The sequence below is a fragment of the Triturus cristatus genome, chromosome 6 (assembly GCF_964204655.1).
Source record: "Triturus cristatus chromosome 6, aTriCri1.1, whole genome shotgun sequence".
NCBI lineage: Eukaryota > Metazoa > Chordata > Amphibia > Caudata > Salamandridae > Triturus > Triturus cristatus.
The window spans coordinates 170,924,091-170,939,851 of NC_140589.1; the positions used below are offsets into that span (position 1 = coordinate 170,924,091).

The 15,761-nt window shown below is 50.3% G+C and overlaps 1 protein-coding gene across 1 annotated transcript in view; it reads left to right on the forward strand.

Annotated features, from left to right (window-relative positions):
• The first annotated feature begins 204 nt into the window (after window positions 1–204).
• Window positions 205–15,761, forward strand: part of XKR5 (XK related 5) — a 217,016-nt gene continuing 201,459 nt past the window's right edge. The window contains exon 1 of the mRNA XM_085610441.1: window positions 205–413. Coding sequence (XP_085466567.1) covers window positions 356–413 — 58 coding nt within the window. The 5' untranslated portion in view covers window positions 205–355. The remainder of the gene's footprint in view (window positions 414–15,761) is intronic.

Consider the following 15,761-nt stretch of genomic DNA (forward strand, 5'->3'; position numbering starts at 1 on the left):
TGTATTTACATTTAAACATGATATCAGAACAATCTGAAAATGCGCTCGCCGCTCAATACTTCTCAAAACATGGCATGTTTAAGCAGTCTATCGATCAAACTGCAAAAGACCAGGCACTGTGTAGGGCTAGAGCCCGTGAGAGGCAGAGCTTGGCTCTTTAAGGGGCGGGGGAAGAAGCAACTGAAACTTCAGCGCAAGGCGAGTAGCGGGAATTTGAGTCTGGCGCCCTGCATGGCATGGTTTCCCGAGGGGGTGAAAAAATAAACCGGGTTTCCGAGCGAAAGCCGATGCGCTCCGGAACATTCGGGTCTTCCTGCAAAGAAACGGAGCGGGGATCCTCTGTGTCCCCGGAAGGATGCGGGGGTTGTTCGCGGCGCTTTCCATCTTGGTGCTGCTGGCTGAAAAAGGCGCGCGTAAGTTTGTTAAATGAGTCTGCACGCGCGAGCTTGTTGTGCAAATAATCATGCATGCGCACAAAGGGCGGCTATATTGCCTGCTATAAACTGCTGTTGGCCACGCGAGGTTTTCGTTCTTACGTCATAAGTAAGCCACCATCACATGGGCAACGACACTTTATTGTACAGGTTCGGATGCGGCGAAGATGCACTGTGTGTCGTAAATCAACCAGACTCTTAAACGCGTCATAGCGTATCAGATTGAAGCAGCGTAGTACAGGAATAAATGCCGTCCCTACGTCACGGCGTACTCATTGCGTGTTGCCGCAATTTAAATACGTCTGTGAGCCATCAAAGAGCCTAATTATTTTTGAATTGTTTTTTCTGTAACTCAAAATAAAAGCTGCAACCGTGATTTGTTTTTGGCAAAATCTGGACGCGATACACGCCCCTTGCTTGTTTAGGCTAGGGGGTGGGTAGGTGCCTTTTTTTTGGTACCGCACTTGAGGCTTGGGCGCGGTTATACCGGGGCCCTGGCTGGAAGGGTCACAGTCTAGAACACTAGCTCTTTGTTTGCAGGGTGCCGCCTCCTCGGTTCAACTTTCTCCTCTGATGAGCGAGACTTTTCCGTTCGTGGCAGTTTTGATCTACTGAGTTGTTAAACTGACACAGAAAGGCTCAAGGATACAATTACCCCTGGAGTGGTACATTTAGTCAAAATGCCGTTGGACTGGGTTTAGAATTGTTAATTAGCTTTCGCAACGTCAGCTGTACAGATGGTGGCAATTAATTGTAGTACGCTCTGGCGAGATCACTGGTAACCAAACTGACTGCCTCACCTCAATTTCCTTTCACTGTTGTCCCGCTCTAACCAGCCCTCCATTTAAACATTTAACCCTCCACTAACGTTTATTTAGCTAAAAATACATTTAGAGCCGTGGTCTGTAAAAATGCTTTTGTTTGCATTCATCCTCTGTAAAGTGTGACTAAACGCGAGAGTTTCCGAGTTAGGCCTGCAAATAAAAGGGTAATAAAAATATCTCTGCTCAGAAGTGCAAATAAATTGGTTTATAAATCACAACCTGCCTTTCTACACTGAACAACGAGCCAAAACATTAATAATTAACTGCCGTTTTCGGGGAAAATAACGTAATTTACTTTGCTTCTAAAATCAGCAACATTACTTTTCGGACAACCCCCAACAGTTTTTCAAAGAAACATGCATGATATAATCAAAAAGCACAATATAACGGTTGGACTGCTGATAACTTGCAAGCTTCCTTATTCCCACGTGAACTCAGAACCTCCACCGAGTGGCTTAAAAATATATTGAAATGTGTTGGCTAATGTGTTATATTCTGCATCTTGGGACCTGGGAGTGGTAGGATGTGGGTGAAATGGTGTGGTTGAGAGGTTTCTTAGAAAGGCGGTTAGAGTCCTCTGTTGCTGGCTGTGATAGTTGGCTGCTCTTTAAGAAGCTTTTGCCATTGTCTTAGTATGCGGCCTGAAGTTAAGATGGCTGAGAAAATGACTTTAGAATCCATCTTTGAGTTTATGGAGGATAAAGTTTACAGAGAGGGGCTACTGGAAGAGTTGGTCTCTGACAATGAGCCCCAAATTTGTAAGTAAGGCATTTGAAGACTATTTGTCAAGGTGTGGTGTACAACATAAGAACACTGTCAATTATCCCCAATTTAGTGGTCAGACTGAGAGATTTAACAGAGTTGCTGGACAGTCCATTCATATGGCCTGTTAGGGTGGTTTACATTGGAGGAAAACTTTGCAGGTCACATTATTGTCATATCGTGCAATGTTGAAATCTGTTACAGGTTGCTCTCTCTTTTTTTTTTTTTAAAAAAAACCTTTATTCATCAAAAATCAGGGACACAGCTATTCAGCCGACAACCCGGAGGTTCGGCAGCTTCAAGAGAGCAGTACAAATGAGCGTCCACAGTGCACAGAAAGGAGAAACAAAAAGGTTCTATTTTAAATAAACACAAACACAAACCAAACCCAAGCAAGGCGAAAAACACTGAATACACCTGGTGATTGCCCCTCAGGGGAGACCGGACCCCCCTCGTCTATCAGTCACAGTGCTGTGATAAGAGGAAAAAGGGGAAAAGCAGAGACCCAATAAGTCAATTAACAATCAAAAATATGTACAGAGCTGGAAAGAATGCTAAGGAGAGAGCTGCTCCTCGGGGGGATCCAGATCAGGGGCAAGGCATATGCCCCCCCTATATTGGTTCCACCGCCCCCAAATGGCATGCCACTTCCGAGGGTGCCCTCTAGCGCAATATACTGTCTTTTCCCTAAACATACTCCAGTCCATGTTTTCCTTCCACGCAGCCAATGTGGGGGGTCCCGCGGAGCCCCACAGGCGCGTGATGTCTCGCTTAGCCACCATGTTACCCAGAGTCACCCACTGGGTCTGTGCCTCATCATGATCAGTAGGCCCCCAAACATTCAGGAGACAACTCCGCGCCTCCGGCTGCATAACAATGCCCGTCACCTCCCCCATTACCGCATGGACTCTCCTCCAAAATTCCATGATGACGCCACATTCCCAAATGATATGCAGGAAGGTACCCACCATACCACAGCCCCTCCTACATAAGCCCTCCTCAGAAAATCCCATACGAACCAGCCTTGGCCCCGTAACATAGACTCTGTGGAGTATTTTGAGCTGCACCAGCCGCAGACGCGACGGAATCGCGACCTCCTTAGGAGAGGAAACCGCAGACTGCCAGTCCTCGTCATCCAGCTCAAGACCGTCCCTAGTCCATTGATCCCGCAACCCCAATAGCAGGTCAGCCCGAACATTAATCAATTTCTTATAGATAAGAGAGATCGTACTCTCTGGCATATGGCCATCGAGGATCCGGTCCTCCAATGGAGAGGACTCAGGCACCTTCTCACCTTCTACGAGAACTGACCGCAGGGCATGACGCACCTGAACATAGCGGAAAAACTCGGATTTCCCCAACTCATACTCCTTCTGCAGCTCTTCAAAGGACTTCACCCTGCCCTTAATCAGCAAATCTCCAACCCTGGAGATACCGATCAAGTCCCATTTCTCAAAGCCTTTTGTATGCCAAAGCTTCCCCAATTTTTCAAAGTCAAACAACGGGGTAGCAAGGGTGAGCCTATCCTTCCAGCCCAGCGAGTCAGTCGCCAACTTCCACACCCGCACCGCCACCCCAGTGGGCCCTGTGAGGGACGAGTCCAGCGACCTCGAGTACAACGCTCTGTGATAATTACCGCCGCGCAACAACCATCGGTCCATGGCGTAGCCGGGGCTTAGAGCCGGACCATAGAAACCATGATTAATCGCGCTCAACTGGGTGGCCCAGTAATAGCGTCGAATGTCCGGAAGCGCAATACCCCCGTCGTACCACGGAAGCGTCAACTTAGCAATCGCTATGCGCGGCCGCCCATCCCACAACAACGATCGTTGGAGGCTTTCGACCTCCCGAAAGTAACTGTCCGGGACCCAGTCAAGAGTATTCTGCAAGGCGTAGAGGAAACGGGGAAGAGACATCATTTTGAACAAGGCGGCGCGTCCGAGGAGGGAGATCGGCATCCTCCGCCAGCCCGCAACATCCCGCCGCAAACGCGCCAGGGGAGGGAGCAGGTTCCTCTCATACCGCAAAGTGGAATCAGTGGAGATAAAAATCCCCAGGTACAAGAAACCCTGCTGGGCGATCTGGATCGAACAAGTTCGCAGGACAGGTGGAACATCGCCGCTCAGAACATACAGATATGACTTACTCCAATTGATGACAAGACCAGAGTTCTTACCAAAAGATGTCAGAACGTCACAAACCACTATAAGCGAGTTCTTGGGCGAGGCGAGATATAACAGGATATCATCGGCATAGAGCGAAATACGGTCCTCGTGATCGGGCGACCATCTAAGTCCACGTATATCCGGGTGCCAGCGTATCCACGCCGCCAGCGGCTCGAGAGCAAGGGCGAACAACAAAGGCGACAGGGGGCAACCCTGCCGGGTGCCCCTCCCAAGCTGGAACGGAGTCGACGCCCGCCCGTTTACCACAACACTCGCAAGGGGACCCTCATAAAGCAACCTCACCCAGCTCACAAAACCAGGGCCAAAGCCGAACTTGGCAAGCACAGCCCACAGATATGCCCATTCCACCGTATCAAAAGCCATCGTGGCATCAAGAGACGCCACAATAGCTGGTTCTCGCAGCGTGCTCGCCCTGGCAATCACTCCATGAAGACGCCTAAGGTTTAACGCAGTGTTACGGTGCGGGATAAAACCCGATTGATCCGGGTGGATCAGGTCTCCAAGTACCCGGACCAAGCGGCCCGCCAGGATTTTAGCCAGAATTTTCGGCTCAGCATTAAGGAGTGATATTGGCCGATAGGAGGCACACTTGTCCCGGGGTTTACCATCCTTATGTATCACAACAATCGTCGCCAGTCGCTGGTCCAACGGAAGGGACCCACTCCCCCGCGCCTCCACGAACATGGCGCGCAGGTGAGGAGCGACCCTATCCGGAAACAGCTTATACAAGTCAATCGGCAAACCATTTGGGCCTGAGGCCTTGCCCGAGTTCAGCGCGCGGATAGCACCCGCCACCTCTTCAACCGTTATATCTCCATCGAGGTCATCTCTATCTACGTCAGAAAGGCAGGGCAGAGCGATGTCACGCAGGAGGTCACACGAATCCTCAGTTGGCCTATCCGAAACCGAGGCGTAAACCATACGGAAACAATCCGAAAAACACTGTACTATACCCTCGGGATCAACAACCACCTCTCCCCCCTCTCTCGTCAGCTCCGGCACCACTCTATTAACACGTTCTTTTTTATCCAGCCACGCTAGGAGTTTCCCGGCCTTATCGCCAACATCGTACTATTAACCCTGCTGTTCCCTACTGAGGGTCTTGGCGGCATTCGCCACCAGGTCCCTATATTCCGCTTGCTTCAAGCTCAGATTATGCAGTGAGGCCGCTGTAACCTCCCCCTCCAGGGCCACCTCTAAAGCCGCGATCTCATCCTCAACCTGTATAACCTCGCCATCTCTCCGTCGCTTGGCGGCCACTACCAAGGAGAGGGCCTCCCCTCTCAACACGGTCTTAAATGCTTCCCACAACGACACAGCCGAGTCAACGGAACCCTGATTGTCCTTAAAATAGTGATCAACTGTCTTCAGCAGCGCACTGCGCATCTTGGGATCACGAAAGTACCAGGGGTTAATAGGAGCAACCCTGCCCCCTCCCTCGCGGCCGACATCCAGCCGGACCCACACTGGCGAATGATCAGATATGCCCCGCGCCATATGCCTAGCCTCAGATACCAATGAGGCATGCGCAGCCAGAGTGAGCAGGTAATCAATCCGAGAGAGACTACCATGCGCCCCGGAGTGGAAGGTATATTGGCTCTGTGTGGGGTGCCGGAGCCTCCAGCAGTCTACCAAGCCGAGAGTATCTATAAAGTCTGGAAGCCACTTCTGAGCCCCCCCGGTGTCCCTGGGCGGGTACCTATCCAGCAACCCAGAGCCGACAGCATTAAAGTCTCCCCCCACCACTAGCATACCCTCCGGGAGGTCCAACAAGGCCCTACCCAGATCTGCAAACGTGGAGGCCTGCAGGGCAGGAGGGACATAAACCGAAACCAACACCAACGTTCTTCCCTCCCACCTCCCCGCCACCGCCACAAACCTCCCCCTATCATCAACAATGGTGGAGTCCACCTCGAAAGGTAGTGAAGCTCTAACAAGGATGCCCACACCCCTGGAGCCTGAGGAGAATCCCGAGTGAGCGATGAATTTGTAACCTTTTCTATTAAGAGCATAGCAAGTATTACCTATAAGGTGTGTCTCCTGCAGTAGGGCCACATCCGGCAAAGACCGTTTCAAGAACTGCAAGACTATCCCCCGCTTAATACGATCTCCCAAGCCATTAACATTCCAGCTAATAATATTTAAGCCCCTACCCCCCATCCCCACACACAAAGAGGCCCACCCCCCACCCGAAGAGCCACCATTGAACAACCCTGACAACCATTACTACGCCTTGCAAAAACAAACCCCCCAACAACAACCCCAACATCCCAACTCTCCCCCCCACCCTGCACCCCTGCTGCAGCTTACAAAGCCCCCCCAACTTGCAGTGTGCCTGTCGCCCTACCAAAACACAAAACTACAAAAAGTACCCTGAGGGAGGAAAGAGCTCCCATCTTCCTCCCGCAACCCTCCGTATTACTGCAATCAGCGCAAGTCATTGTCCGGGACCAAAGCAAGTCAGCCTGGCTCCAAAGGCATCAACCCTGCCCATCCCGGTCACCCTCCACGTCTGTGGCAGCATCCCCGCCAGTCCGTCGCCGGGGCAAAGCGTCCAACCAGTCTCCGGCCATAGCAGGCGACTCGAAGAAGAAAGTCCGGTCCTCATACACCACACGTAATCTGGCAGGGAAAAGCATAGCATACTTCAGGTCCCTCTCCCGAAGACGTCTATTCACCCCCAGGAATCTCTGCCTTTGCTTTTGCACCAACTGGGTGAAGTCAGGATAGAAACTCACTGAGGCGTTCTGAAAAGGGACCGGGCCCGTCACCCGCGATGCTTGCAGGATAGCGACCCGATCTCGGAAGCGAAAGAGCCGGGCGACAATCGGTCTCGGAGGGGCTCCCGCCCTGGGCCTCCCGCCAGGAACTCTGTGAGCCCGCTCGACTGCAAAAAACTCCCCAAGGCCCTTAGGCTTCAGATGGTTAAGCACCAAGTCCTCCACGAGCAGATCTACGGAGATCTCGTCCGAGGATTCCGGGACCCCAATAATGCGCACGTTGTTGCGCCTGGCCCGGCCCTCAAAGTCCTCCAGCCGGCGGGCGGAGAGGTCGTTCTCGGCCCGCAGCTTACGAACTTCGGTCTGAAGTTCCGAGACATCATCAGCGAGGCCTGTGGTCTTGAGATCAAGGGACTTAACCCGCTCATTGGTTTTGCCCAAATCCGCGCGGATCAGGTTGACATCCACCAAGATAGTATCCACTTTATGCGCCAGGGCATCAAACTGTCTCCCAATCGAGGCCTGCATCCCCTCGAGCGCACCCATGACATCCTGCAACGAGAGCTCCGAGGTCGGGGATGAGGCAGCCTTCTGTACGTCCAGCGACTGGCCCGATCCACCAGGCGATCCCTTCTGCTGGGCATAGCGATCCATATTGTTGGATTGGGTATAGGCTCCCCGCCTGGTAGCCTTGGGTTTCAGCCTATCCACCTCTGCTTTACCCGTTATTTCTGGCACAGAGCAATCCGGTGCAAAGAGACGACCCTCTCTCAGTCAGAGGGTACAGGAGAAGCCAGATCTGCAATAGCCAGTCAGAGTAGGGCGCAAGGCGTCCAGAGGATAGTGAAGCATCAGGAGGCACTCCCGGGCCTAGGCAAACAAAGGGCGAGAAAGTGAAAGTGAAAGTATGGCGTTCTCCGTCCGCCAGTTCACACCTCGCCAGGCCGCTGTTGTTCAATTAGTGGCCGGGCATCCTGCCAACGCCAGCCCCTGGCATCCCTCGGAGATAGGCCTCAATCTTCCGCCGTGCACAACTCCGGTTACCGGTGGGCGATCCGGACCCGGGCAGCATCAATCGCCTCAGCAATGAGTCATCTGCAGGATGCCGTGCATGCAAAACAGGATTTAAGACAGGATAAACGACGGAGGACGCGTGGGTCCCGGGAGCTCAAAGCTCACGCGGCCATCTTGGTCAAGCGCTAGGCTCCTCCCCCCCAGGCCTGGTTGCTCTCTTTTTGAATTAATTTGTGACAGGAAACAAGTTATCTCTGTGGTGGTTGAAGGATTGTAGTGGAGATTCAGATGTGTGTATTGTTGGGAAATGAGGCAGTATCTGTGAGGCCTGCACAAATAACATGACTACATTTGTCCTTCACTGGGAACCAAACACCCCATTGTAGCACTTGACTCTCAGAGGGTAGCGTTGCAGAGCAGTCTGAGGCTTACTCAAGGGAGGTGGTGTGGCCTAGTAATCGCCATTTACCAGTACGCAGAAATAACACTCAATAATTGATTGTCCAGTCTGTACCTTGCTTTATAAAAGTAAGAGTACATTTATTAACCACACATACTACTCAATACTATGCAACAATTTACAAATATACATAATCTGTCGGAATTAGTTTGTGACATTGCATAACATCTCCACCCCTTCCGCAGGGGTAGGGGGGTCTAGTACCACCACTCCCATGTATGCACATCTTGCCCCCTAATGCAGTGGGTTGAACATAACCTGGAGCGAGGGCCTTGCCCACTGGCACCATCCCAGTGGCGACACACCCCATTATCTCAACAAGCATTTAAAATAGGTACCCCTGCCCTTGTGACACATAACACTGACTGAGCTTCTCATACTGACCATACAGTATACACCTCTACATCTTAGTGGCTAACAGTCTGGGTTGTTCCTCACGTAACGCAGTAGCAAGAATACATGTTTAGGCATCACTTAGAATGACAGTACTCAAAATAGTTGATACGTTATAATGCATTGCAATTAAAGCCCCTAAAAGGCATCACAGTTAAAATCACAGGATTAAGCATGTACAGCCAGATACCCTAGCAGGGATGTTCAGCAACATAACCCCACTTTGCTTATGACTTCACATTACATATGTGACTTTCGGTCCCTCTAAAAAAATAACATTGGTAGATGCACCTCTCAAGCAATTACACCTCTTCATTTCCAAGGGATGCCCTTCTCCAGACATACCCAGCTCAGCCCTTCATACCTTGGTGCAGTCCCTAACGCACCCCCAGCTGTAGAACAAAAGTTCAAGCCCCCAAATGGTGTTGACTGCTGGCTGAGCCGTTGAGGGGTTGTTTCTTTTAGGTCCCCTAGAGACTTGGGGGGGGGGGGGCTTCTCCTATTCGTGCTGGGGGAGTCTGTGTTGCTTCTGCAACCCCCCCTGCAGTTTTGCAGGCATTTGGCGGTGACCCCATCCACCTGGGGCCACCACAAGCTGAGCATAAGCTGCTTTTCTCTGCAGGCCTTCACGAGCACTGCAGGGCATTATGGGGTGCTTTCTTCTTTTTCCTTTATAACTGAGCAGCGGCTCCCCCAGTGCTCCAGAGAGAGCTGCGCTACCCGGTGGGCGGCCTCACGCTGCTTCAGATCCTCGTGGGGGGGGCCCAGTCCCACCCGGACCCCCAGGTGAGTTATGGCAGCTCGGGAAACCCACCCCTGGCTGCTCCTACCACCTCTCTCTCCTCTTCGCGGGGGCCCGGTCCCACTCGGGAACCCTACATCTCTGGCGCATGAGAGGTGATCGCAGGAGCCAACGCTTTTTTCTGGTCTGCCCGCTCCGGCATGCAGACACGGCGGCTGCATCCTGACCGACAGGTCCTAGGGGCGAGTGCAACGGCACTCTTCCCGCCTTCCTCCTGCAGCAGGGGAGTGCTGCGGCACCCCCCCTCCTCGTGGCATCACTAGGGCCTGGAGTTGGGGGTCCCGGGCTCCTCTGAAGTCTTCACGGGGAGCACAACGGCGCTCCCCCCTCCATTCTGCAACCACCGAGGCCCGAAGTTGGGGGTCCCGGGACCCTGAAGCTCACTTCACGGGGAGCGCGACGGCGCTCCCCGGCTTCCGCTTCTTCGGGGGCCAGGGTAGGCTCCTGGTACCCCTGAGCATCTTCATGGGGAGCGCAACGGTGCTCCCCGAATTTCTCTTTGTCGGGGCCATGGTGGGCTCCTGGCACCCCACTGGGGCATTTTCATGGGGAACACGACGGCGGTCCCCGACTTAACTTTTTGTGAGGGCAGCCCCGGGACATGACCCACCCCGGGGGCACATCTTGGACCGGCGGCAGAGCCCCACGTGCTTTGTCGTCGGTCCTCACTGAGGTCAAAGGTCGCCTACCTTCTCGGGGGCGTATCTTGGCCCCCAGGTGGGCGATTTTGCTCCATTTTGGCCTCTTCTTGCTCCTGGTGGCGCGCCCCAGCCACTGGGAGCACTTTATTTCGCCCTCCCGGTTTCATGGAGGGTGAACTCAGCAAGGAGCTGTCTTTACTGGCTCCCTGCGCCGGCCTTTCGCCTGGCTCTCCTCCTGGGCCTCTCTTCTTGCTCAGAGGCCCAGGCTTCGGCTCCCTGGTCCTGGACTCCCCTCATGGCACAATTAAGGGTCCCGGGACAGGCAGGGGGTTCTTCCTTCCAACTGCCCATGGTGCCAGGCTCAGCACCAGTCTTTATCAGCAGACCACACCCCAGAGAGAGCTCCTCTTCCTGTGCAAGACCTTTTAAAAGAATTTGGAGGAAGCTGGCAGGAAGGCTCCACTGCCCTATCGGGCAGCGACACATCACCTCTCTGCCCCCGGTCCCTCCTTCTTGCCCAGGCCTCTGGGATAGTTCAAAATGGCGTCGTCCAGGGGGTTTCATGCCACATGGTCTCTGAAAAGCCCCCTTCCCCCTTTGCTGCCTTCTCTCCAGAGCAGCTTGGTGCCGGGCACCAGGTGACAGCTGCTGATGGATAACCTCCAGCTCTGCCCACCATCTCTCCCTCTTGGAGAGGAGACCCTTGCTCTTGGAATGCTTGCCGTTAAGGGCCAGGTCTCTGATGCTACAGCTTGGGGAGGAAGGTCATTAATCCAGCCTGGCAGGGTCAAACCCAGCCAGGCTGTGGTTATGAGCTGAGTCAGAGGAATATGACATTTCTGGATGACCCAAAAGCAGTACAGATATGGCTTTGAATTCAGCAGAATACTTCTTCTCATATAAGTTACAGTGGACTTTAGTGTGTGTCTGGAATTTGTAGGCCCTAGGGAAGTGAAACCCCATGTGATCCCCATCCTCATAGGAGAATAATGGAGTGGTCCCTCAGTTAAAACAGTAAAGCACACTGCCTTTCCCTGGCATGTTTCTTCCCATAGTTTAAAGCCTATTCCATGTCACCACCCAGCTCTGCATAATTCCTGCCACACCATTCTATCTGTACCTGCTCTTGGGCTGTGCACGCCAGGAATCTCCTCTGCACAGCCCCTGCACGTGTGTACACGCATGTACACACATGTCTGCATGTAACCTGCCCGGTGCCCCTTACTCCAGCTGCAGCACAGCGGCCTACCCTCACCAGGGGGACACCGGTAAAATCCACTTGCAATCTCTTTCATCATGAGTTCACTGTGGGTGAGTCCCACCTTATGAATCTCTCCCACAGTAAAAGCTCAACAATTAGGTGTTCAAAAAGTGAAAAATCCGGGCAGCTCAAATGGTCAGAACCACCTTCTAACATGTATTATAAGAAAACCAGGGAGCGTGTGGAAGCTTATGAAAAAAACAAGGAAAGTTCTGAATAATAACAGTGGAAAACATTCCAGTGTTCAAATTTGTCCTGGTGACTGGGTTCGTGTCAGAAAGCCAATAGTAATGGGAAAAGAGTTACCCAAATGGTAAGATGCCATCAAGATTGTGGAGGTTTGTGATAGAGCTGTGAAGGTCCAAGGATGGAAAATTTGGAATATGACCTGGGTTTCTGTTGTAGGAGTTCCTTGCATGCGTTTGAGTGGTATTGAGCGGCTTCCTATGAAAGAGGATGAAAGTAACATCTTCATGGATGTGCCACTGTGTGATAATGGTGTGATGTTGAATTAATCTGAAAATGTATCAAAAAACAGGATGCATTGAAAGGGAGTTGAAGAAGTATTGAGAAGTTCAAGAATTAAACATTCACTTGCCAAATTTTCTTAGTATGTTAAATATGAATTTTAAACGTGCTCTGTACCGGTGATAGGCTGTATTATTTATGCACGGTCTACAAAATTAAAAATAAATATACATATATATTTTTTAATTAAGTTTTATATTTTCTGTTAATGTTACTTGTGTCAATGTATTATTTGTTAAAGGAGAGATATGTGTTATAGTCCACTTCTTGGGACCTGGGAGGTGTAATATGCGGGTGGAATGGTATGATAGAGAAGGTTGAGAGGGTTGTTAGAAAGGTGTTAGAGTGGAAGAGAGACCTCAGTTGCTGACTGCGATAGTTGACTGATCCTTACATGTAGTAATAAACTTACTGTTAAACAACCGCACGCACCCGAGTACTTCGTTATTACATAATGCAATAAGATTACAGTGAAGTCAACCCTTAAACTGTTTTTCAACACTTAAGTAGACTGACAGTCTGATGGGTGTGAAAGTGCCGGCGTGTGAGTGCTCTCAGTAGTGTGACACTACTATGTGAGGTGGGTGAGTGTTTCTGATAGTGTGATTGCTACTCTGTTGGTTGTGGGAGTCATGTTGCTAGCTACTCTGTTGGTTGTGGGAGTACTGTTGCTAGCGTGAAATGGCTAGTAAATATGGATTGTAAAAAGGCTTCCAATGGGGTATGATTTGTTCTCGGTGACGGGTGTGAAAGTGCTACAGGTATTGTCTGATTGGTTGTCTTTGAGGGGTGAGAGTGCTATCAGTATTTAGTTTTTTTTGCTTTTCTACCATAAAGGCTTATTTAAACAGTTCTCATGTTTTCGTTGAGGTCGTTTCTGAAGGCACGCAGTTCATCTATGAGCAAGTCTTAGGCCCTCATTACAAGTGCATGGATAACTTCTGATCCCTTTGCAAATAAAACCTGGTAAATACCCCACCCCGGGGTAATGACCCCACCCTATTCCGCCTAGCTTGTAATGAGGGCCTAACTCTTAGTACAACACTGCAAAGCAAAATTCTCTTCTTCTGTGAACCGTAACAGTCTGCTTTCCTTAACAAGTGTGCCTTTGACCACTGACAGACCTCCCTAAGCCACTAACGTCCTTGTAAGGACATCTGAGCCCCCCCCCTCCCCCTCCATCATGTACGCAACCAAATGTATGGATAGACACACGTTATACCAGTTAATAGAGTTTAACACTCCCCTTGTGCACCCATATGCTCTGTGACTGTGTTCCGTTTGACCTGAACAGTTCCACAGTAGTTTTAAGCAGGAAAGTTCCCAGTGCCACCTGCTAACTCTGCCACTTAATTATGTTTGGACTCCTCAAACTGAAATGTTCCCGACTACTGCTGCTGGCACATGCTGCATGACACTATTATTGTCACCCCCCCCCAACAACATTTAGCACTGCCACTGTTGTAGCCTATGGTGACACATCAGGGCGTCCTGGCGGAGATGGACGAAAGCAGAACCGCAATAACAGTGCTCCTCCATTGCAGTTCATACAGGGATATGGGAACTGATTAAAGGACTAAGGACAATAAGTGGTTCCTGGCTCTAGTTGTAAAATATTACTTTTTACCTCTGATGTCATGGGGCTACCTGCCCATTGAACCCAAACCGAGCGCCAAGTACTCTTGTTTTGTACAGGAGCCCTGGGGGGAGCGAAGCAGAGTTCAGGGCTTACTCTAAAAACCTAGAATTCCACAAAGCAAACAGTAACACCTAATACATCAATCTCCAGGCTGTGCGTTTGCTTTTATAAAGAAAAAGCACTTTAAATCACACACCCAAATACTAAAATTGGCAAATCTACGCAATGAAAACCTGGCTTCCTTAGCCCCTACTGAACTAGAGCTCAGTGTAAGAGGCTCTCTCCTTATTAAACAACATTAGGCCCTTGTATTTGTCAGAGAGCTCTCAGTTCAAAACCCCTTGCTATTGCATATGACACAGACACAGAATTGTTTATGTTTATGTTTGTGAGATTTATAAAGCGCGCAAATACCCGTGGGTGTCTCGGCGCTAATTCACAATGTAAAACCCTCTCCCATTTAATTTGCCGGAGGTCGCAAAATTAAACCCACCTACCTAATATATTTAATTACATCCCTTCATATTGTTTTTTGATACATGGGGTCTTAGTTAACAATATCAATTATGAGCAATGCAACGACTTCATGGATGGGCTAACATAACTCCTGCCAAATCATATGCCTATTTAGACAAGCATTGGCAAAGCCAATAGGTCTCGCCTTTGGGACCTTATAAGTGTTTAGCAATGCAACAGTTGATGTTATTGCACCAAGGATATTGTGCTGGATAACTAAACACTTATAAGGTCCCAATGGCGAGACCTATTGGCTATGCCAATGCTTGTTTTACTTTGAGAGGGCAAGTACCTGGGCTTCTCAAGAGAGTTAATACTTTTAATTGGAGAGTACCAGCACTTCTCAGAAACAGGCAGGTTCTCAGATACAGAGTACCTGCAGTCCTATTGTTCCATTTTAAGCACTGCCTATAAAGCAACTCTGAATTTACAGCTACGAAAATTGTATACTTGTGGATTTTCCACATTAAGTTCCATCAGCGGGTGTAACTGACTGCATATCCTGAGGCTCATGCCGTGGGCACCTTTTTTTACCCCTAAATATCACCTGGGTGTGCAATGTGCCTGTGCATCAGGGTTATTAATTAATTATGCTGTGCATCCGTCGGGAGACTACTCTGGGTGACATTCCCAATGGATCTTGGCGTCGTCTCTCAAGTCGTGTGATTGATGTTAATTGATGCTTTGTTTGCAAATGTGGTCCCCTACATGGCACAGAACATGTACGTTTTAACAATCTCTGCCGTGGTCTTCTTCACTTAACCCCACTCGGAACATAATAGCATCCCATTGGGCCTGAGATCCCCGCCATCAAAACGCGATCAGATCACCATCCCACAGCGTCCATCATGAGAGCATATTTAACACTTCTCTCGATCAGCCTTGTAGGCGCAATCCCACTCCATCTTAGAAGCCCATTTAATCTTGTGTGTGAGTTGTGCTTTTGTGGCCCTGTGAGCATTTTTCAATAAATGGCCAGAGCTCCGTCGGTGTTTATCCGCCTTCTTCCTGTGGTTTAGCCGCTGACCCTGTAATGCTTCTACAGGGGATTTGTAATAAAGTAGGTTCTGCCCTTTACGAGACAAACAACTCCTACATAACCGAGGCAAAAGTGACCTTTATCAGATGCGGGGCTGTCGCGTGATGTTTTGTCTGAGGTACAGTCTCCTAGCAAATAATCTGCTTTATGATTGCGATTCAGCTCACTGAAAAAGAGTATCTGTGAGACTCGAGCGCACGGACCCAGTTCATAGCGCTGTGAATATCTGCGGCACGGGTTCTGAACTCTCCCAGGTGGCGAGAAGTAATTGATAGCAAAGTGACCGCCTCTAGGTTACTTCCCATTCTAGTGGCTCCGACCCAGGTGTGAATGAAGCGGTGCTGAAAATGGCCAGTGGTCGCACTTGAACCATCATTAACCTTAAACCCAGAGGGAGATTACTTGTTTATATATAGCGCTTCATGCACAACTTCTGTAGTTTTTGAGCACTGTAGATATTAAGTGTTATTACACAGTCATGGATCTCATTTTACCGATCTTTGAGAAATGGCAGGCTGAGCTGGCCTAGCCCGAATTCAAAC